The following is a 23250-nucleotide window of genomic DNA, read 5'->3' on the forward strand; positions in this document are numbered from 1 at the left end:
AAATACACACCTGCATTGGCATTTAGGCTCGGCGGTGAGGAGATTGAATTTTCGAAAACAAAAACTATTCTCGTGGTATTAGCAATCGTATTTATTACTATCATTATAGGCGAGTCTTTGAACATTATCTACAAACGAGGAATAAAACTCTGAAACAAAACTCTTATTATTTATGGTGTTTGTAATTATGGCCGTTATCTTACGACGAGAAAACAATAATTAAATTGCATAAAATGCGCGTTCGTAGGCAAATCTAATTGGTCGGATTCAATATCAGATTAGAATCCTGATCACATGTATGTAACATATCATAATACAAAGATATTGTTAAGAAATTTTCTCTGCTTTTTGAATAGCAAATCTGACATGACGTAAATACTTATAAAATATATCCCAATATCCAAATTTACGTGAAATATTATGCGACTTATTAGAATATATCATGAGGAGTGAAATTGACCTGGTATACTATATGTATAATCAAGTACATACAACAGCTTATTCTTGGAATGAGCACTGGAATGTTAGAATATTCGTCATACGATTCCCTGGTAAAACCCACAATTATAATATGAATGGCAAGAATTTTTCTATGATTACCTATTTTCAATTATTTATTTCTCTAGTATTATGTTCCGCAAAATAGTATTTCACTCTTATCTATTCACGATCGTACTCCAATATTAAAACTAATATATCACATTATAAATACACCTACAGTGCAAATAATGTATACATTCATACATACACTGTCGGCCACAAGTTTGGATATACCAGTCGAAATTTCTTCTCGCACTAAAAGTCAGATAGCGGACTCAAGCATAAAGATAATCAAACGTTCCAAGTAGCGTTTCAAAGAGGAAAAATTAATCTTTTCCATAATTTTTTTTAACCTTCGGACGTATTTTTGAACATGGCCGTTATTCGGCTATTTTTTAGCCACAGCAAATTAACCCCACAGGTCAGGGAAAATTTTTTCACCAGTTTTTTCTATGCTGAACTTATAAAGGATATCAAAACCTACATTTTTATTTTTTAGAAAGTTCCGTAGAATTTTTTTTCGTCCCAGTATTCCATTTTTAGCTAAAAGACATGGTTAAAAAAAGCTGTAATTCAATGACTAGGGAGTTTCAGAGGAAATGTCAAGAGAGTAAAAAGTTGCATCGGTTCACACTGGAGTAGCTTGAATTTTTTCAGAATTTTTTTTCAAATTTTTGACTGAGTCTCTAATGAGTGGAGGGGCAATTTTTTCGGTTGCACTCGAAAAATCATCGTTAGTTGAGTTATTATGTCGCGAGAACTATCAGACTTAAGACAACATAAAGAAAAAGCTTTAAGCTCTTGAAATTGTTTTTAACGCAAAAAAAAAATAGTCAATCACGTCTCTTATCTTATCTGTAAGAGTTTTGTGCTGAAAAATAGAAAAAATCACCTTTGCCATGCCATGATTACGTTAAGTAACAATCACGCCTCGTTTTTTAGTACCAAGTTTTTTATATTCAGTCAATTTTCCACGTTAAAAATTTGAAAAATGTGTTAGAATAATTTTTATTTAGATTATGGAGAAATTATTAGAATTTAAAAGAAATAATCTGAAAAAATTATTGTTAATTAAAAATAAAAAAACAAAAAAAATTTCTCTCATGATATATTGTCCTAGACCACATAATTCCCAAATAGAGTCTCTCCACTCATCAGAGTCGCGACCAAACATTTTGAAAAAATTCAAGCTACTTCAGTGTGAACCTATACAACTTTTTACCCTCTTGACATTTCCTCTGAAACCCCCTAGTTATTGAATTACAGCTTTTTTATTAAACATGTCTTTTAGCTAAAAATGCAATACTGAGATGAAAAAAAATTCTACGGAACCTTCTAAAAAATAAAAATATAGGTTTTGATATTTTTTTGAGGTTTACCATAGTAGAAACCGAGGAAAAATTATTCTTTAAGCTGTCCGGTTAACTTTCGGCGGCTAAAAAATAACCGACAAATCGCCACGTCAAAAATACGTAACAGAGTAAAAAAAAATGTGAGGAATTTTCCAAAAAGGCAAAATGAAGATACATTCTTCCTCTTTAAAACGCCGCTTGGAACGTTTGATTATCTTTATCCTTGAATCTCCTATCTAATTTTTAGTGCGGCACCAAATTTCGACTGGTATACCCAAACTTTTGGCTAGCAGTGTATAAATGAAGTAAAAGTCAAACTTTGTGGAATGTAAAATATCACATATCGTCGATAAATCTATGGAAGAACGTATCTTCAGACAGAATTTGATGAGTTACTAATGACGGACGTTTCATATGCGTCACACTTTGACTTCCAAACAACAAACGCTGTTTCATATTTTCTGTTTGTCCCATAAGTTCGCATTGTTGCAACTAATGTTGGTAGTTATGGCTCTCAACATCCGGGTTTCATTGTTACTGACATTACGCTGTTAATCATTTCTCGAAGCTCGTCCATTTCTTGTTTACTTTTAGCTACCATATCTTTCACTTTCTGTTTCTTCTTCATTATTTCCGACATTTTTCGCCAGCAATTTGTACTGTTAGCGTGACAACAGCATTTTATTGACGTTTCCTCGTGTTCACAGATCTGATCCAGTTCATCGTTTTTACAACATAGATCAGCCTTCTCAGAGCAGCAAACTTTCCACTTTTCCGCATCTTTACGCGTACCCGATTCATGTTCTGCATCACAGTTCCCTTCGCCAGAATTAGAATCCCAGGTATTTACAGATTTTAAACCATATTTATCCGGCGTGCTGGATTCTTCACTGTGCATTTCATATTCCGTAATACGATCTCCTAAGTTTTCACATACTATTGGATCAGAATCGGTCACGTTAGCTTGTCGCTTTAGGCTTGGTTTTTTATCAACCAGTCTTCTTTTTTCTGATTTACTGTGTATTGTACTGTCGCTTAGCCTTCTCTCCTCACCTGGTGGTACAAGATATCTCTTTTGCATTTCGCATAGGCTATCGCTTGCTCGCCGTGATATCGGATTTGCCTTCTGGTCACCGTCGTGATCCTGATTAATCGATTCGTTCCCGTCGGTGGTGGTCTCATTAGTGTCAGACCACTTCGAGACGACCGTCGCTAACGAATCGCTCTGATCTTTGCTCAGTCTCTCACAATGTAACGCAAACTCTCCTTCCGTATCCATTATGTGTTGCCCATACTTCAAGTTGTCCTCGTCGAATGATAATTGTTTTGCCAATTTTCTCGCAGACATTTTTCTAGATTTTTCAATGTCAATCACTGCATCAACACTTTGTGCGATATGTTCAAGACTTTGACCTAATTCATGTATATCTTCGTCAAAATTGTCAACAGGATCTATCGACTTGCTTTGAAAGTCATTGGTGTCTCCATCGAAATTGGTTTCTTCAGTGATGTCCAATGACTTCATTTCTATTAAGTCTCCATGTTTTCCAAAGGCGAATGATTTTTCACCTAGAATTAAAGAAGTGTTACTTGCCAAAACTCCTTCGCTATTATATTCAATCTTTACAAGAACAAACTTTACCTATGATCATCCGTTTGTTACGCATATCAGGACTCTTCGATCTTGGTCGCTCAAGGTATTGCCTATTATCTGGTGAAAGAACAGATAATCGGCCCTCCTGTTGCATGGAACCGAAGAGCTCGCTGCTGCTGCTGTTTGTATTGGTGCAAGAATCATTTTCGTGACTCTCGTGTTCTCGTAGGCGTTCCATAATCTTTTGTACAATCTCCGATGGAGCTACGTACGGGGAGCCTGTCAAAAGGCACAGGAAAAATTAGAGTTTTCCACCAAGAGATAGAATTCAATTGAATTGCGTATTTATATTTTCGATAAAACATACGGTGAAACGATTTGTGCAATTGATTTAATCCTGGAAATTTTTAATATGGATGTATTTGGTGGTACGCAAATTTGAGATAATTTGTGTATCATGTAAATTATAGATAAACACCTTCCCTCCTCTGGTTTAGAGTTCTCTTGTACAGTGGGAAGTATTTGTACTGGATATGTGATCACAATAAAAAATAGATCAATCCTTACAGAGACAATTTGTAATACTGTAGAGAGGTGAAAAATAATTTGCATAAAGAATAATTTACTTAACCTAATGAATTACATGAAACAAAAATAATTGCCCAACTAGATGTTTCTATGTTCGTTATGCATGCAACGTAATTTTGAAAGTCCTCAGATAGGACAACTATCCAATAAAAAAGATTATATGGAAGGAATTTGCAATTATTACCAGAGAATAGAAACAGAAATTAAATTGTGTCTTCCATTAACCATATAATTCAAATTTGAGTTCATTTTGTTACGTACATTATGAAACACGGCCCGACGTGAAGATGCTGTTTGTACGATGATTGAGCTCGATAAACTACAAAATTTAGCCAATCAGAGAATATGAATCTTCACACTCTTCGTTAATAATATCAAAGATAAAACGCAAGTCATAGTGAAGACAATAAACATGCTTTACCATTAAAAAATAATCGGGAAACACAGATACAAGTACTGAGTATCTGATGCAGGGGAGAAAAAGAAAAGAAAAATTAATGAAGCAAACAGTGGACTGCAAATCAAATAACGAAAAAACGAAATCACACATAGAATTTGTTAGCGACGTCGTGATGGGAACACTTACTAAATCGCTTGGCCCGGAATGTCTACGCCTCGGAAAACACGGAGGCACACATAGAGTGCTATCGTTTCCTATAACCATTATAAAAACGAAATTGATGAAATTGATTATGCGATGTTGTTAGTGACAAAGGCAGTTCTATTCTCTAGCCAAATCTCGAAATACTTGACAGCTGTCAATATTAGCAAATATATATGAAGCTTCCGTTCGCGTTGAGATGCTAGATTTCTTCATGTCAACTTGTGTAGCATGTTAGCTGCATGATTGAATGAAAGCGAATGATTTTGCTTCTGCTTATCCTCGTTCCTGTTATTTTTCTGCTTCTTTAAAAAAAGAAGGAGAAAAAGAATGGAAACAATCGTTACCAGTGAGTCCTCTATATCCCAGAGACGCGGTGTCGAGTGATTCGCTGTCCTCTTGCTGCTGTTTGAGGAAATCATTTATAACAATTCCCTTCAACTTAGAAGGCTGCAAAAATCTCTTTGGTATTCTAGGCATTGACCCGCTCTCCTGAGGACTGTTATTGTACCCAAAGCCAAGACTCAGCAGAATCGCTTCTGGATCAGCCTTTCGCCATTCCAAAAGACTCTCAACGCTGCTGCAATGGCTGCTGTCAGATTGAAGACTGAGATCCCTGACGAGTCTGTTGTGTGGAACAGAGCTTCGAACAACAACAGAAACAACAAACAGGAAATTAAGCAACACCAGATGTAATGAGCGATAAGTTGAATTAATCATTCTGCGTGCCCTACCTGAGTGGGCCAGTCATTGTGATGGCCGGAGAGTTAGGAATAGTGATAGGCGCCGAGGCGGTCATATCTGATTTTCGTTGATGTTTCTTCTTAAGGAACGAATGTGCCTCTGCAGTATTTTCTGGTTGTAAATTGCCTGGTGTTTGCGTACTGCCGGTTCCCTGGTCAAATGGAGGTTTTGCGTTCTCGTAGGACGGAATAGAGTCAACCCATTGTTGAACCGGACTGGCCCGCCGTTTCATTTCCCAAATACCACGCAGCCAATGTGTCACTCGAACTATGGCCTCAGTTCCGATGTTTTCTGCACATAAGGTCAAGCATCAGTATTTAAACAGAACAGAATTTATACAGAGCCCTTCTTTTCTGTTTTTTTTTTTTTTTGGAAAAAATTGATGTCAATCATTGACCAAATATAACACGATTTGACACTTTCGATTGTTGAAAAGAAAGAGTAAAGCAATGTGAGAAATAACAAAGTGCTTGGTGTCGAATGAAGAATAACAAGAACAGAAATAAAATTATGATAAAAACGAAAACAGGCGATAAGCTGGATCAGCGGTTGTCAAATTATGTAACAAACCCAACTGAACATACAGTGCAGAAAACGGTGTAGGCGTAACTTTGTTATTGAATATACAATATCGTACCTGGATCCATTTCCTGCCCGATTTCAAGGTGGCGATAGCGCAAAAAAGAAGGAATAAAAATCAAGTTTCGCAGATATAAATTAAGCTAAGCGATAAGACAATTGGACATTGAATATAAGGTTATGCGTATAAGGATCGATGGTTGTATTGGGATAAACACAGACGTATCGTCGCGCATTTGCCGAACTAGCGCTTCAATATTTTCCTCGTTAATTGTGCACAATAAAGAATACGGCGATAGTTTACTTACCGCGTCTTCACCCCGCGCGCTTTGTAACAGCCCAAACACACTGCCCAACAAACTTACAATCAACTAGCACACTCGGCACACCGCACAAAGCTGGACAGTGGGAACGTATGGCAGAGCATCAATCGAGCGAACAACCGATTCGAGATCCGCACTACAATCTTGACTCATTAGTAATAACGACGTCGCCGTTTCAACGTTTCATTTGACTCTCGCTCGCCTTTCACAATCGCCCGAGTTCCCAGTGACGGATCATAAACGGGCGCGCGATTATTGTTGACCACCACCATCAATAAATTTTCCATACATCACGCGTGATAATTAGATTTATGGCCATTACATCTAAAAATAGAATTCACCTATCATGCAATTCCTTTCACGGTAACTCACCACTTATAAATGTGATTAAACACTTAGAGACAATGTCTATAGAATCACTCAATTTAGTTCAAGGCAACATCTGAATCAAACTGCGATAGAGATTAGATAAAAAGAGGGAGACGAAGTGATGATTCGACAACGAATTTTTCGATGGGATCACATGACCGGAAGTATGTGTGTTTACACATGCATATAACGGAGCGACAGGTGTTGCACGGCGGGGTGAAGGGGGGGGGCTGCAAAAATCTGCGCCATAGATCTGCGCCATCAGTTCAGTGCGAATCGCGTGACGAGCATGGGTTGAGGTAAGCACAACAATAACAAGGTCGAGCCTAGGAGATTTGTTGATCAGGAAGCGTTCCTCGGTTTTAATTAATTGAGCCTTTTTGTTTATTGATTAGTGTAGAAAAAAGAGGCCAGATATATTACGCGTCGTTATTTGTTTGTGGGTTAAAAAATTGCAGGTGTATAGTGCAGATAATTGTCAATGCTTTATGGTGAATGCGGTGTTGGATGTCCCGCCTAGTGTTCGGCAGCCGGGGCTACCTGAGTGACACTTGTTGCACCATAAATGTTATCGATCCAACGGAAGATGAAGGAATTAGCATTTATAACACGCATGTTTTTAGCAAACAGCTGTTCTTATTATGATTATTTTTGTGTGTCTTTTTCAAGTTTATTTTAATCATAACAACTACAGCGTACATTCATGTTATTTTATCGGATCCACCGCGATAAATATATTTACTACTATATAACATAAGATATTCTCATTCAATCTTTTGCTTGTTTACATCTCTTGTGGGTAATAAATTAATTTATAGTTAATATTGGCAGTATATAATGTGTATTCTGGAGTTTACATCTACAGTCAATACCTGAGTATACTGTTTATAATCTTGATTTCGCAGCTTCTTTCAAGGTTTTTTTTGTCCGTTTCTTTTGCTTTAAATTTCAAATCGGCGTATAAACACATCTTCATAAAATATCAGCGACTATAACAAATTATACAAGTCTATCATTATACTACTATATTATACGTACCTATGGAAGGAATTTGAAATGTGTATAATGTTGCGCGTAAATTGATTAGAAAATCTGGAATCTTAATTATCCTTTGAATACAGGTATACGTACCCTGCATTTGAATTATACATATTCACTACACTTTATTGGTATATATATTATATAAAACAACGATTACTTTATCATGTGTAAATTTGCTTCTAAAATCTCTAATACAAGCGCGTTGTCGTTGTTCTCTCTCTTATATTTATTTTACCTCGACGTTCTCCCCGTCTTTTAGAGAGCAAAAATACGGATCCGCCTTAGCCTCGTATGAATATACCTATTTTCTACGGATATCGGTGATAGAAATCTGGCCTGAAAACGCAGTTCATTAAATTATCTTGTCTTGGAACTTCTCAGTTGCCAGCGTTGTCGTACCAGGGGCGCATCCAACTTTTAGGCGTCCTACTGCTGCCTCCGATTAATTCCCTGCCCAATACATTTCCAGGAATTTTATCAATGTTCGGTTTCCAAGTGGCGCGACTTCGCCCGCGAGAAGTAACCGGGTCGCGGTTCGCCTGTGCCGAATCGTTGTCCTGCAGGACAACGAAAGACTTGGGATCCTCCCTCCCAAAGCTCGGCGAGTAAGGCCTCTGACTCTTAGGGTTGTAGATTATACTTTCATTCTCTGACGGTAAAACCTCCGCTGGAACTACTCCAGGACCTGGATGTCTGTTGCGGCCAAAACCACGCGGCTCGTCGTCCACGTTACAGACGTGCAGCCGGTACGTAGGACTCGGCGAGCGTCGTCGCAGGACCGACGGATCCGTCGCTTCGACGTGCGTCGTCGGACGCTGCAGGCCCAACGATCCTCTGAAAAAAGATATATATATATTAGACCTGTCCTTAAGAAGGGCAAAATCGAATTTTAATAGTCTTACCCACCAGATTGGTTCGTAATAATTCAAAAAAAATGTCAGAATTTTTAAACATTTTTCCCTCCATATTTACCCACCGCTAGGAAGCCTTACTTTTTCCCATAAGAAAAGCATGGATTTTTCGTGATTTTTACTCTTTTTTTTTACCGCTGCCCTAATTATCAGCTAAAAAATCGTAAATTCTCAGAAAACGTTGACAGTTGTTACCTTTTTGTCGAATTTTTTGGAATTCGATAAAAGCATTTTTGGGCTAGATCAATCACATCTTTATTCTCTGTATGTAGCGAAAAAGGCGGAAAAAAGCAAAAAAAGTCGAAGAACGTCGTTTTGAGAGCTAAAAATAGGAGGAATAAAATGGCAGAGGTTACAAAAAATAGGAAACTTTTCGCTGAAGATGGTAAATTCTCAGAAATTGCTAAAAATAGAACAAAAGTCGAAAAGTATTGTTACAAAGCGGAAAATTAAGAGAGGAAAAGGATTGATTTTGTGACGAAGCTCTCCTTTTAAAGTCTCGAGATAGACTGTTTTTACAATAATGTTGGTTGACGCAGCAACCTTATTCTTTTGAAAGACACAAGAGATTTATAAACGTCTTTTATCTATGACGACTACTAGATCATTAAAAAGGGGACCAAACGGGTGATTTTACCCTTTGTAACAGTATCTTTCAGAGGTCTAAATATAGAAGTTCTGTTCTATTATTCTATAATAATAAAAAAATGTGTGAAGACTCAACCGATTTTAACTTCTATATTTATACCTCTGAAAGATACTTTTCGACTTTTGTTCTATTTTTAGCAATTTCTGAGAATTTACCATCTTCAGCGAAAAGTTTCCTATTTTTTGTAACCTCTGCCATTTTATTCCTCCTATTTTTAGCTCTCAAAACGACGTTCTTCGACTTTTTTTGGTTTTTTCCGCCTTTTTCGCAACATACAGAGAATAAAGATGTGATTGATCTAGCCCAATAATGCTTGTATCGAATTCCAAAAAATTCGTCAAAAAGGTAACATAACTGTCAACATTTTCTGAGAATTTACGATTTTTTAGCTGATAATTAGGCCAGCGGTAAAAAGAAGATTAAAAATCACGAAAAATCAATGCTTTTCCTATGGGAAAAAGTAAGGCTTCCTAGCGGTGGGTAAATATGGAGGGAAAATTTTTTTAAAATTCTGACATTTTTTTTGAATTATTACGAACCAATTTGGGGGGTAAGACCATTAAAATTCGATTTTGCCCTTCTTAAGGACAGGTCTAATATGGGCTATTCCGCGTCAACCGGATCAGTCATCTCTCAGATACTTTTTTAATTTGGCATGTGGATTGTGTAGGGGGAGTTAGATTTTTGTGCCAAAGCGCGGATCTCATAATGCAAAATTCAATTTTTTATTGACAATAACAAATTAGACTCCCATTTTTTTCAAAAATTCATAACTTTGGCAAAAAATTAGATACAATATATTTTTTTTTTTCAAATTACGCAGAAAGCTCCATAGAATTTAAAAAAAAATACGAAATGTTAAAAAAAAGTTGTTATCAATTGTTTATTTAACAATGAATTTTTCAAAGATTTTTAAAACAGTGACTGACACGGTCAAAAAATTTTTTTAAAATTCTGACATGTTCCTTGAACTGTACTACAACCTGTGAATTAATTCCAGAGGGGTGTTTTTCTTCGTTTTCGAGTTAAAAATCATTAAAGGTGTCGATGCGCATGAAATTGCGGCGCGCCGAGTCTCTACGTAATGGCGGGCGGCCGGTTGTCGTCCACCGCTACCCCGCGGTGGCGTCGCAGCGTTATTTTAGAGTCATTTTCACGATGTAGGACACGATTGGAGAATCTGAAAAAAATACTGTACCTTCACAAGGCCTGCTCAAAGCGATAAGTGAAGTTTCAAGAATGTGTTTTTATTTTGAAATAAGTAGCAAGTTATGTAATTATTATCATTTATGTGCACTCTCATGGTGTGTAACCGTTATTTTGAATCTCTGTAATAAAAAAACGGTGAAAAACACATTCTTGAAACTTCACTTATCGCTTTGAGCAGGCCTTGTGAAGGTACAGTATTTTTTTCAGATTCTTCAATCGTGTCCTACATCGTGAAAATGACTCTAAAATAACGCTGCGACGCCGCCGCGGGGTAGCGGTGGACGGCAACCGGCCGCCCGCCATTACGTAGAGACTCGGCGCGCCGCAATTTCATGCGCATCGACACCTTCAATGATTTTTTACTCGAAAACGAAAAAAAACACCCCTCTGGAATTAATTCACAGGTTGTAGTACAGTTCAAGGAACATGTCAGAATTTTAAAAAAATTTTTTGATCGTGTCAGTCACTGTTTTAAAAATCTTTGAAAAATTAATTGTTAAATAAACAATTGATAACAACTTTTTTTTAACATTTCGTATTTTTTTTCAAATTCTATGGAGCTTTCCGCGTAATTTGAAAAAAAAAAAAATATTGTATCTAATTTTTTGCCAAAGTTATGAATTTTTGAAAAAAATGGGAGTCTAATTTGTTATTGTTAATAAAAAATCGAATTTTGCATTATGAGATTCGCGCTTTGGCACAAAAATCTAACTCCTCCCACACAATCCACATGCCAAATTAAAAAAATATCTGAGAGATGACTGATCCGGTTGACGCGGAATAGCCCATATAAATATATATATATATACATATAGGAAGAGCTACGGAGTTGCGATAGTGGGAAATTGGTAGAAAAATGACTTTTTCGCGCATTTTAGTATAATTATTGACGAATCGGCCGGACCATCTGATGATGAATAAAAAATTCGGAAGAGAGAAAAGAACGTTTAGAAAATTTCGAGCAAATATGTTATTTGTGCCAATAATAGAGAACACGAATGAAACTAACATTGAATCAGTTCGAAAATAGCAGAGTTTAATCGTTCCAAACGTTCTCACTGTAAAATATTACATAAAATGGTTGGTGTATATGGTTATCTTGTAGTTATTCGAATTTCCTTTGTCAGACTAATCTAATTCTATCATATATAATACATGAGATTTTTTTAAAAGATTTGTCCTCCTTTGCTAACTTTTGATTCAGACGTTCTGGCCGATTCATACTACGAAATCGTTGAAAATATTTCAGGTGAACAATATTAGCAACATCATAGACTGCGAATTTTTACCTCCGACTGCCAGACGGTGGTTTTCCAACGAGGCTGTCCTCATGGACCCTCGTCTGCAATACCTGGAAGGCGTCTTGGTCGTCTCCGGGATTCGGACGGCCGAAATTCTCGGTGTTGTTATTGTTGGTCCAATAATTGTCCCTACGCCTCGACTCGCTGGAGCTTCTTTCGCGTCTGCGATGCATCCTGGGCTCTCCCGTCGGCAAGTGGTGATTCCTTTGGGTGCAGTAGGCGTTCCGATACTCGGGCTGCAAGTCGATGCTACCCTCGAGCTGCAAGTGGGCCGGCATTTTGACCGACTCGACCCGCGGAATATTTCCGTACGGAACGTACTGCGACCGCACTTCGGTCGTAGCCTCGAACAACTTTTGGCGGAAATTCTCATCTCTACGGATTAACAAAAAAAAACTCTGTAGCTTCTCTTACTGCATTATACAAATATTCAATTTACACCAGTTGATCCGGTTATATGCGGCAATTTCTAACGAGCGCCGATTGGGAGAATCGTTTTGTAATTGTCAGTGCAGATGTTTTACCGGTAATAATGGTTTTTCATCAATTTTACTAGACAAGCTCGAACCTTGCGTCGTTCCGCGGTCTCGACGATCGGTTTCCGCTACCCAAATTCCGCGCTGTTCTCTCAACGCTGTCGATCAGACCGCTGTTTCTACCCGAGGGCCGCAACGCTAACGGCGGTTTCCGGTAAACCGGCGAGTCCTTGGAGTAGTCTAAATACTTGGACTTGTACTCGGGGTCCATGTCGATTTTCGTGCTGAATTTCGCACGCGTCGGTGACGACGACGATATCTTAGAACCGTCCGATCTACCGATCTCGTCGTCAGGCTTCATCAGCCTCGGACGCTCTCTTGGGAAATCCTGATATGTAGGACAATGGGTGAGTAGAAGAATCGAAAGGGTTTTATCGAGGACCGAATTTTTCCAATCTTACCTTGAAGGCATCCCTGTACTCCGGAATCTCGAGAGGCGGTCCTTTCGGTTCGTTCATATCCGCGGCAAGGCGTTCAATCTTGTCCGTATTGGTCAAATCCTCCACGTCATCTTCGTCATCCGTGTCTAGCTTTCGGTTTTCTTCGCCGTCCAAATTCGCCTCGCCGACTGATCGCGGGTTGACGAATTGTTCCGACGTCTCGGTCGTATTGTAAAAATTACCCTCGGTCGTCAGATGCGTTTCCGGTTTCTTCAAAGAACGTTTCCCTGCGAAAATTTCAACACATAGACAATATACGTAACCGAAAATATTAATTATTTTGAAAATAATCCATATGTACGAATGATAATTTTTTTCTCATTCACCGCTCAGATTGTGATTCCTAAATACGTCCTTGTATTCCGGAATGTGGCGAGACTCTCCCTCCATTTTCAAGTTTGCGCTCTGCCTGAGTATTTCCGGTCTTCTCGCACCGACGAACGGCACGTATTTCTCGTGGTTTTCGGTCGAAGTTTCGAAGTCACCCTCCAGCCTGAGATGAGTCGGAAGTCTGGCCAGTTCCGGGCGACTCACGTTGAGCCATTCGATGAATTTCTCGCAATTCTCCGACATCATGCTCATGTCACCTTCCATCCTCAGGGACGTCGGTCGCCGCGCCAATTCCGCGCGGTGAACACCCTCGTGGGCAACGTAGCACGACTGTTCCGTGTCGGCGATGAATTTTCCCTCGTGTTTCAGACTAGTGCCCCTGGATTAAGATAAGAGTAGTAATTTTTCTGTCTCCATTTGTTTCGCAAAAATGAGAAAATACTACAACGATAACAACGCCAAGAACGCGACCTTTGAGTCACCCTGAAGAATAAATTCCTTTTTGGATTTTCCCGCGACGAGCTATGATTTATGGGGCAAAATTCATAATTCGTATGGCCCCAGGGTGCAGAGGTATTTCGTGCAAGGCACCGCGCTTTCCGAGTATAATTCCGAGAGAAGCGTCTGATCGATTTATTTCTACGACGTTGCGTACTCCGGAATTTAAGATTACACGATTATACATTTCGAAGGGATCAATTGCGGCTCTGAACAGCAGAAACGCGTAATTCTAATCGTCTCGCAACGGTCGAGTCGCTTCTTTATTTCTGCCATTCCGTGAGGGTAAAAAATTTTTCGGTTTATTTCATTGCAGGATTTTAACTGTGACTCATTATTTACGACGTATTGTTTTTCCACCCAAGAAATCTATACATTCACTCAAATTTTCATCCTTTTGTTACAGAGATTTCATTAATTGGAGTTCACAGACTTCTTTTTCTTCTTCGCTAAAGAATACTTCTGTTGGATAATACGCTGCAGAACTGATTTTTCATCCTTTGACCTAGAATTAAAATGATGAACATGATCGCACCTCCGTAAGAGCGGTGGCCGACCTGGAGCGTTCAAATGAGGTACAAATCGCGAACTTTCAGTTTTCATTTCCATAACTTCTTGAGCGTCAGCAACCTCCGGATTGCACGCCGGTTCCTTGCTCCTTTCTTCCGCCTTGATTATCGCTCGTTCCGTCAGGAGACTCGGATCATCGTGATGGTTGAGTGAATCAGGAACAAATCCCGCGGCGGCACGCTCCTGCAATCCATGAAACTTTGGAATATAAATGTTGCACGATTTCAAAGAAGTCTGCGGAGCTTCGGATTATCTATAATTGGTTTAGGAATGCGTGCTGAAATGTGGAATAGAGCAGAATATAGAATTCGGGCTAAGCGATCGGTCGATTTTCGATTTCAGTTCGTTTATAATTCAGAGCGATGAATATTGGAAGGTGGAAATTGATCAATATTTTTCTTTCTCGCAGCTGTACAGCCTTTATTTTGAACATCCGTTTTGTTATTTTTACGTTCTTTATTCGCCTTCATTGTATAAGCTCGGATTTAAGGAATCAATATTCTTCAAAAGACGCACGAGATACTAAGCGTACTTTTCCACACCGCCAGAGCCACGCAATGTAGAATGGATAAGAACCCTGTAGACGAGGCTTCACAAAGCGTGATTGATTGCAAAATTTATTCGTACCAAGAACTACGAAATTGCGCAAAAGGCAAAATGAAAATGAAAAATCATTAATTCATTACCGACAGTGATTGTACCAGTTACCTTCCAGATGTCCTCGCTACTAGCACGGAACGCCCTGCGATACTCGGTGATGAGATTCCCGAGGGAGCCTTCCGCCCTGCAGAGGCTGTCTTTGGGCCGACCCTGGACCCGTCTTCGGCGATAACGAGCGAGCTCGTCCACCGTCAGACTCTGTGGGAATGGCCATCGCTCTTTGCCCTTGCCTCGCGCTATCTCAGAGTCGGAGGAAGACTTGCCCAACCCGCAGAGCTGCCGTCGTCTAGAATTATTGCACAAGAAGGTAAACAGGCGGGACGGTGTTGAAATTCCGAATTTTAAAAGTTCGAAAATTGAAATAAAGAAATCAGATTTTGACGAACATCAAAATTTCGAATGGTCCAACACTCGGCGCTCAAAGTTCCGAAAGTGCAGAGTTCTGAAATGACAAAATGCTGAAGGACGTAACTCCGACAAGTCAAAGTTCGAAAAGTGCGAAAATTAGAAAATTTAAAAATCTAAATCATAGAAATTCCGAATGATCGAAAATCTTCAGTTCTGTGAATTTCTGGTTTGGTGAAATTTCATTGCTTTGAACTTTCTTTGTTTTGGATTTTGAATATTTTTTTGGATTTTTTACACCTGGTCGTTGAGTAAACTACGCTGTATAAGTATATTTTCATGTCCCGAACTTTACTCTATCGAAACTTTATTTTTTAGAACCTTGGTCTATCGTAACTTGAGTTTTCGAAACTTTGAGCCGTCGAGTTTCCAACCATTCGAAACTTTGTTGTTTCGTAAAAGTTTGATTTCTTTACTTCACGTTTAGCCACCAAATTATTCGGAACTAGGAGTTTTCGGAAATTTTTAAATTCAGAATTTCATACCCCGCCCCAAACAGGCAGCTAAATGTATAGATTAGGAGAAAGTTTTGTTGCAGAGTTTCGTTCGGGAAGATTGAAGATAATTGAGTTGGACGAAGGAGTTGCTTAGAGAAGCTGTTTTTTCAATTGTTTTTCGCAAAATCCAATGTAATCTGTATACCTTGACGCACTCTTAGGCTTTATCTTTAATTTCCTCTAAATATACTCATATATACTCACATTCAAAGACAATATTGAATCGTTTTCACCATTCATCGCTAGCTTGCAGTGAGTCTAAATTTAATTTTGCGAATAAAAATGACAAAAATAACTTACGAAAAGGGAGAGAAATATATAGAAATAGATTCCAAAGAAGCGAAGTCTCGCGACCGCGTTACCAAAGCTGCAGGATGCCGACGGCAGAAATCGCGTGTTAAAAACTCGCAAAAGGCATGCTGCGGGCCGGGCCGAGAGTTCGAAACAAACTGAGCACGACTGCAGGGAGGATAATGGGCGTCGGGAGGAAGGTACATGCCGTCACAGGCATCTCCGCATACGGGGAACATCGATTTAGAACACGAGGAGAAATAAAATCCGGTTTATGCGGTATAATGGATTCCCGACACGGAAGCAATCGAATTAAGAGGCAATCCAGAAAGTGGACCAAAAATACACCGGTGCCAATCACGTTTCGGGCAATTAATTATTCGACGAGCCGCCATCCTGCCTTTTATCTTCGTCCGTATGTAAAGCGCTTTTCGCTTTACTCCTAATCCGTGGATGATCGCTCATCTTTACCGGATCACGCGATGATCGGCTCAGCTCTAATATACCCACTTAGCGGTATTAACTGCATAATTTAACTGCCTCGTTGATGTAATCTGCCAAGTTTTATCATCAATATAGATAGAATGATACAAACCTCAGAGATTTTTTCTTCTCGATACCCGAAACATCGCAGAAGGTTTACGTTTTCCTTTTAATCTTCATTTCTGATGGACAGCTTGTAGGTATAAATTGAGTATTCCAGATAATACAGTGATTTTGTATCGTAGATATTTTTGAGCAGTTCTATACTAATAATGAATTTGATCGACGTAAGACCGGCAGTTAATGCAATTACGGTACGTAAAAATTATTTCCTGGTTCGAATTTCAAATGGTTTGAATATCAGGCGCCGTAGCGCGACGGTCAGTGCTGCCAGTCGTTTCAACTAATACGACATAAACTATGCATGATATAGATGGGCTTTGGTAAACGCTCGCGCAGGACCAGAATTAAACAACGCCGACCGCTCTGTTGCACTGCGGTTCATCGATAATCTTCGTGTAAAAAAATAGCGGGAAATATATGAATATATAGATTGTCGCATGCGAAGGTAACTCAACGGCGCGTGAGCCAACCTGAGTAAACAGCATGTGACGAGTGGGTAATAACAGTTTCTTTTTTTAAGTTTGATTATCACTGTAGATACGTGGCGAATATGGCATTAACTCTCTAGTACGATGAACGTGTATTTTTGCAATAGTTTCGATGCTCTAGAATGATTTTTTTCATCAAAACTATGTTCACGCGGTGAATTCGGTGACGAATTACAAGCGTTAACGGGATCTGGAATACTTGGTGCATGTAACATATCGGGGATGTAGCTCAGTGGTAGAGCGTTCGCTTTGCATGTGAAAGGCCCCGGGTTCGATCCCCGGCATCTCCAGTTTTTTGCGGCTCCATATAGTTCAACTGTAAACGTGATTGAAGATCGGGGATCTTTTTTTTTTATCGTTACCTTTTGGTGGGCTGATCCTTTTTCTTGGTCTCGCCCATCGCATTGTTGCACCTGATGCAGTTTTACTCGACTGCACCTTGTAGGATAAACCTTTTACAGGAATCAACGAATTGCGTACCGCACGAATCTAAGACACGGAACGCGTCTGGTATCGGCCGACCTCATAGCGTGACTGGGGCACCAGGAGCCATTAGAACCTGCAGAATACATGTATAAGTTGCGCAGTGGCGAAGGTGGAGGAGCGTGCGTTATGTATATCCCCGAGTCTTTCGAGGAATGGCAAAATACTCCTGCCTCTTGACATGCACCCTGTGTATTTACGGCGGCGGAAACACAGGCGGGGGACTTCGCGATCGTCCTTGACCCACAATTTATACTTTCGCCGACACACTTATGAAAAATTTATCTTGATTTCGCGAAGAATCACACCTATTAGAAGAGGCTTTAAATCAAGTCACGACGTTTCATGTAAATATTTTAAATTTACATGGATGCTATTTTTACGAATGAATTATCAAACGTATTCCAAAGTTCGACTATCCGATTGTCAATTGCACCATCGGTTTTCCAGCAGCAAATTTTCATCCGTCAAGAACTAATTAGCTTCCAAAAAAAAAATATTCTATCAATACAGTCATAATTAATGGCATTACAGCTCATTTGTAATGTAATGTCGCATATTGTTGACCGCGATACCGGACGAGTCCTCGTTTGCTATATCAAGTTTGGCCTATAAATCATCGCCTTAAGCGGACTAATTGTAAGTAGGTTACACACTAAATTTAAACGGGGCTATCTCCTTCATCAACTAATCCTAGACGCAATTCTGTAACTGTGGTCAAGGCGTTTTTTACGTTGCGTATTGATGCACGCAACTCGAACGTTCTTTGAATGAAGGCGCGTCTCTCGACATGCCGCTCTTCTCGCCAAACTACAATTATTATCTCAGAAGATCTCTACTAAGTTTTGTGGCGAAAATATTGTGCAGTACTCATTTTCGGTACGATGATTCAATAGAGCATCGTTTACTTTCAATTTTGAGAGATATTGAATTACCCACATTGCCAAAAAAATGAATATCGAGCTACCAACAGATACAAGAATAGCCGGCCAGTATCAATTCTGCATTGCCGACGTGCGTGACTGATTTATCGACCATATTTCTGTCAATGTACCGACCAGATTTCAATTACCGACTATTTGATAGCTAACAGCTGTGCGTCGCGATATTTTTAATCTGTCTGCTTTGTAAATATTTCCTCGATGTGAACTTGAAAAGCTCAGAAGCGAATCAATTCCAGTACAATTAACTAATTTTAGTTTACGCTGGGCTGAGCAATGACTGTGAATCACATTGTGATAGGTACGTATCACCGGCTAAAATTTATCTTCTACAAAATTATGTAATATAACCTAAAGGGAACTTCGAAATCAAGTATCATTTCAAAAGTATGTACGATACATCTTTTTATTGTATACGAAATTTTCGTAGTAGCTGTAAAATCATATCGATTTTCAAGAATTAGTCTCATATGTTTACTTATGAATTAAAATTTAAAGGTTATTCATTTCTTCTCATATACATTTAATTTGCGAACTTGAAATTTCGTTAATATGAAATTGGAATTTAATGAAAGAACGACGTTTGTTGCAACGAACAACGAGATCAATCTTACGCCTTTTCTACGAATTATTCTAGGTGGTGGAACGGGGTTCATAGGAACCGCATTGGTCAATGCTTTTAAACAGCGAGGCTTCTGTCCAATTATAATATCTCGTATGCCAGGACCGTTTCGCATGTCTTGGGTAAGACTTGTTCAATTTTTACCGCTACTGAACTCCAAGTTTCCCTGGTAAAACAGTCCAATTTGAGAAACAGATTGTACCATATTTGGAATATTTGTTTTTCAGCATGATCTTGAGCGTGATGGTCTACCAAAGAATACGACTGCAGTGGTGAATGTTGCAGGACAGAATATACTTGATCCAACCCAAAGGTGGACTCCTGGATTCAAGCAAAATATATGGAACAGCAGAGTTGAAACTACGAAGTTACTGGCTCGGGCCGTCACTGCCTGTCCTCCCAAAGTCTTTGTCACAATATCTGGCGTCGCTTATTATCCACCCGACGAAAAGGAATACAACGAAGAAAGCATCTGTAACAAGTACGATTTTTTATCAGGTCAGGACAATAGGACCTTCAAACTAGTTGGCTTCTTAACATTTGACAATTGAATGTTTGCCCTGAATTAGATAATTTGTTCGACTCATTGTCTGTTAGTTTGTCAGAAATCATTTGATATATTATCCAATTTTCACGAACATTAGTTTCAAGAATTCTTTCAAGTTTGAGGTTAAAAAGAAATAAAATGCAAATCCAGTATTTAGACTACAAATACGGATGATTTTAATTTCACAGTTAAAGTCCTTTGTTCGTTCATCTTCGCCCCATGCGCAATGCACATCTCATTTTGTACACTCCTTGTCATCATTAATGAAATTTCTGGTTTACTGGCTGCAGCCATCACTCTTCTCACTCATTAAACCTCAGACTGAGGATATTGATGGACTTATGGATACAGATTTGGCTGCATTTTAGCTGAATTCTTCAACAGGTGACTAAAATTATATGTCATTGGAAGTAGCTACCAAGTAGTTACTTTGTTGCAAAATCAGCACACAACTATTTTAGATGCAACATATCCTTATTTCTCTGATTTTATTCGCAGTCAAATCGGTGTCCGTGCTTCTATAGGTATTCCCTCCAGATCTGATGACTAGATTATCAATCCTGTTATTAAAATTATAACGACTATTTGTTTGTTGCCAGAACTCTGTCACGAGTGGGAAGATGCGGCTAAACTGCCAAAGGACCTAAACGTGCGACAGGCCATAATTCGATCAGGTGTCGTGCTCGGTAGAACGGGAGGAATGATCAAGCAGATATTTATCCCGTTTTATGTAGGACTAGGTGGTCCCATTGGCAGTGGAAAGCAGCCCATGCCTTGGATACACATCGATGATATTTCTAACATTTTCGTAAATGTTGTGGAAAACGATAATGTATCCGGTATATTCAATGGAGTTGCGCCTCAGGTATATTTCATCTAATAGTCCCATATTGTGCGTCTCCGGAAATGCGATTGCTTCTTCGAAGGTAGCTAGAATTAATCTGTATGTATTTCTTGCTTAGGTTGTGACCAACAAAGAATTCACAGACGCTTTCGCTTCTGCACTTTGGAGGCCGGCTAAAATCCCAGTTCCTGAATTTGCTCTAGCGCTTGCATTTAACAGAGAAAGGGCGAAGGTACGACATTTGATATTTTTTCGATATTCTTTACTAAAATAAATTATGGAATAAAACAATATTATTACCATGAATTTTTAACAGATCATGACGGAAGGACAAAAAGTTATCCCAAAACGGGTCTTGGAGTCGGGATTCAAATACAAGTATCCAACGATCGATTTGGCCTGCAATGATATTGCAAAATGGTGATGAAGCACTCGGCAGTTCTGACCGAAGGAATATCGAATCGAATTATCAGTCATAAAGTGCTAGCATAGTCTGTGGAAGAATTTCGATGTTCCAGTCATCTTTGTACTTATAGAAGCATTCTTTGTTTTGATAGAAATGCAAAATATACGCATTTATAATCACCTGTTACGAAGATCTTGTGTCAGTTGTGAAAATTTGAAACAGGTTTGCTTACGGAACACATTATATCACAGTCAGTTACTTATCTTTACAATTAAAATTCTGGCAGAGAACTCGCTGTTATTATCATGTTTGGCTTTTTCCGCGAATAACCAATCCAGCTCTTACTCATACAGTATCATCAGTATTTCGTTCACGGCTGCAGGCGCGACTTTCTTCTTTTTTTGTCATCTGTCAAAATCAATCTTGAGCATTTGCATATAATTCTGGGGTTAATAAATTTTTGTAAATTATAAGACAAGGGTCCCCAAAATGTTTTTGACCACGAAGGCAAGGCTTAAAATTGTCGATAATGAGAAACTACACATTTCTCGTCGGCCTGGTACAGCCGCCTGGCTGTTTCTCGGACGTAAGAAATGACAAAAACCTTGATAAAAGTTACATTTATTGATGTCAAAATTGTTTCCGAATTATCTCGAGTATTGAAATTTCTGTTTTAGTGTCTGTTCTTGTCTTTGTCGAACTTTGTCGTCGTCTCTCCGAAAATGTCTTTGTATCAACAGTGTTGATTTTTGGAGACATAATGTTTGTATTGGACACATTGGGAGATTGGGAGGATTTCGTCTTGGATAAAGTCGCAAATAAAGCGACATTCAGGCGGTCTAGTTGGAGCGATAAATTGTGCTTGGGTTCCGCTGGTGAAAAATCAGTAGTTACAATGGAATTGAGCAAAATTCGACACGTTGGTGTTTCCATGACTTTGGGGCTGTTCGTTCTTTTAAAGAACGGTAAAACTACTTCTTTGTCAACGCGCGGGCTGCATCGGGAGGAAATTCAAACAATGCGTCGAGAAGTTCACAATTTTTTGAATCTAACCAGAATTGAATGTCTCGATAAACTGCCGCCGGATCATCACAATCGCTTGCTCATACCGTCAGACTCGGACGATGAAATCTTCGATACTGCTGGAAAAACGAAAAATTAACAGGATGTATAAAGATATGTTGGAGTGACTACAGTTGTGTGCATTTGAAAAAGATATTCAATCAAGTGCAAGACGATTTTTAGCATTAATGTTTAGTGCATATGTAACGACCGAAATTTTCTAGTCGATTTGCCGCTCCGTATGCTGTTCATAAAAACTTCTTATAAAATGTAGGTAGATATGAATCGGCAAGTAGATACTAGTGGAAAATTAGTAAGATACATCTTCATGGAGTAGTCGATTTTCAACCTGACGGCACATATCTTTGGATTCGATTCTCCGGTGTATGCAGGATGAACTTTTGATTCCGTACTGAAAAATGTCGTCAGAGTAAAATTTTTTAATCGGTGATAAAGGAAGTATTCCGAAATGTGTACTAATACGTGCAAAATTTCGGGACGGTCGTTTCGTAACTAGAATGAATATGCATGATTTGTCATTTTAGAACAGACGTACCGAAAATGATATCTTTATAGTGCGTTCGGTATTTATATCTGATTCCTCGATTACCTCGAAATGCGACGCTTCTTCTCTCTGCTCGTCACGCGTTTCGCGGTAGTCGAGGAATCAGATGTAAATATCGAACGTAGCTACGACAGTTCAGTGAGTCCAATTCATTTCGGAACGTTCCGAAATGTCGCATGTGCTAGCATACATTTCAGAATACGTCCATAGTCGCACCCTGTGTCACATAAAGTGAAGTCAAATCGAAAGTAAATTGGCGTTTAAAACCGTTCGATTCGGTACCAAATTATTCGAGTGTATCAATGGTCGAACCCAATGTTTTCAGCTCGTGAATTGAGAGTTTCAATTATCCAAGAATCCCGCAGCGAAGGGTGCAATTAAACCAAATTATTACAGGCATTTTTAGAAAGCCGCTGGTGTAGGTACCAAAATGAACCAAAGTATAGTTTACATCACACCCAATATTCTTCTGGTACACTTAGGGCTGCTATACTAGTGGCTCGCAAAAAAAATGCCTTATACTAGATAGAAGAGACCTAATCTTTTGTTTTTATTGTTCCTGTTTGTCAAATTTATGCTTGTTATACGTTTCATAATACACCCGTTAAACGTTTAACGGACGTTCGTGAATTCGGGAATCGCTTTCAAGACGAATTTA

General features: G+C 38.9%; 4 protein-coding genes and 1 long non-coding RNA gene across 6 annotated transcripts; 3 read left to right on the forward strand and 2 right to left on the reverse strand.

The window, feature by feature from the left end:
• Positions 1-73: 73 nt before the first annotated feature.
• On the reverse strand, positions 74-6435 carry LOC124181221. Its single transcript, XM_046567559.1, has 6 exons — positions 6307-6435; positions 6057-6069; positions 5410-5710; positions 5023-5318; positions 3535-3765; positions 74-3461 (listed from the first exon to the last, which is right to left on the reverse strand). The coding sequence occupies exons 2-6, from the start codon at positions 6064-6066 to the stop codon at positions 2407-2409; spliced, it is 1893 nt and encodes a 630-aa protein (XP_046423515.1). The 5' UTR covers positions 6067-6069; positions 6307-6435; the 3' UTR covers positions 74-2406.
• Positions 6436-7572: 1137 nt separating this feature from the next.
• On the reverse strand, positions 7573-17657 carry LOC124181220. Its single transcript, XM_046567558.1, has 8 exons — positions 17485-17657; positions 14884-15121; positions 14141-14358; positions 13104-13486; positions 12739-13004; positions 12370-12665; positions 11790-12176; positions 7573-8565 (listed from the first exon to the last, which is right to left on the reverse strand). The coding sequence occupies exons 1-8, from the start codon at positions 17520-17522 to the stop codon at positions 8109-8111; spliced, it is 2283 nt and encodes a 760-aa protein (XP_046423514.1). The 5' UTR covers positions 17523-17657; the 3' UTR covers positions 7573-8108.
• Positions 15005-16817, forward strand: LOC124181226. The gene is made up of 2 exons (XR_006870419.1): positions 15005-15142; positions 15779-16817. It is a non-coding gene; the product is annotated as an uncharacterized LOC124181226 (long non-coding RNA).
• Positions 17658-18668: 1011 nt separating the features above from the next.
• LOC124181366 (epimerase family protein SDR39U1) lies at positions 18669-21255 on the forward strand. The gene is made up of 6 exons (XM_046567879.1): positions 18669-18847; positions 19184-19290; positions 19396-19666; positions 20315-20580; positions 20678-20791; positions 20876-21255. The coding sequence occupies exons 1-6, from the start codon at positions 18823-18825 to the stop codon at positions 20981-20983; spliced, it is 891 nt and encodes a 296-aa protein (XP_046423835.1). The 5' UTR covers positions 18669-18822; the 3' UTR covers positions 20984-21255.
• Positions 21256-21319: 64 nt separating this feature from the next.
• LOC124181369 lies at positions 21320-23250 on the forward strand. Of its 2 annotated transcripts, XM_046567884.1 has the most exons (3): positions 21320-21551; positions 21643-21930; positions 22022-23250. In XM_046567884.1, the coding sequence occupies exons 1-3, from the start codon at positions 21455-21457 to the stop codon at positions 22153-22155; spliced, it is 519 nt and encodes a 172-aa protein (XP_046423840.1). In that variant the 5' UTR covers positions 21320-21454; the 3' UTR covers positions 22156-23250. The 2 variants fall into 2 exon arrangements, with proteins under 2 accessions (XP_046423840.1, XP_046423839.1); XM_046567883.1 differs by having other exon boundaries at positions 21643-23250.

The sequence above is a fragment of the Neodiprion fabricii genome, chromosome 4, assembly GCF_021155785.1.
Source record: "Neodiprion fabricii isolate iyNeoFabr1 chromosome 4, iyNeoFabr1.1, whole genome shotgun sequence".
NCBI lineage: Eukaryota > Metazoa > Arthropoda > Insecta > Hymenoptera > Diprionidae > Neodiprion > Neodiprion fabricii.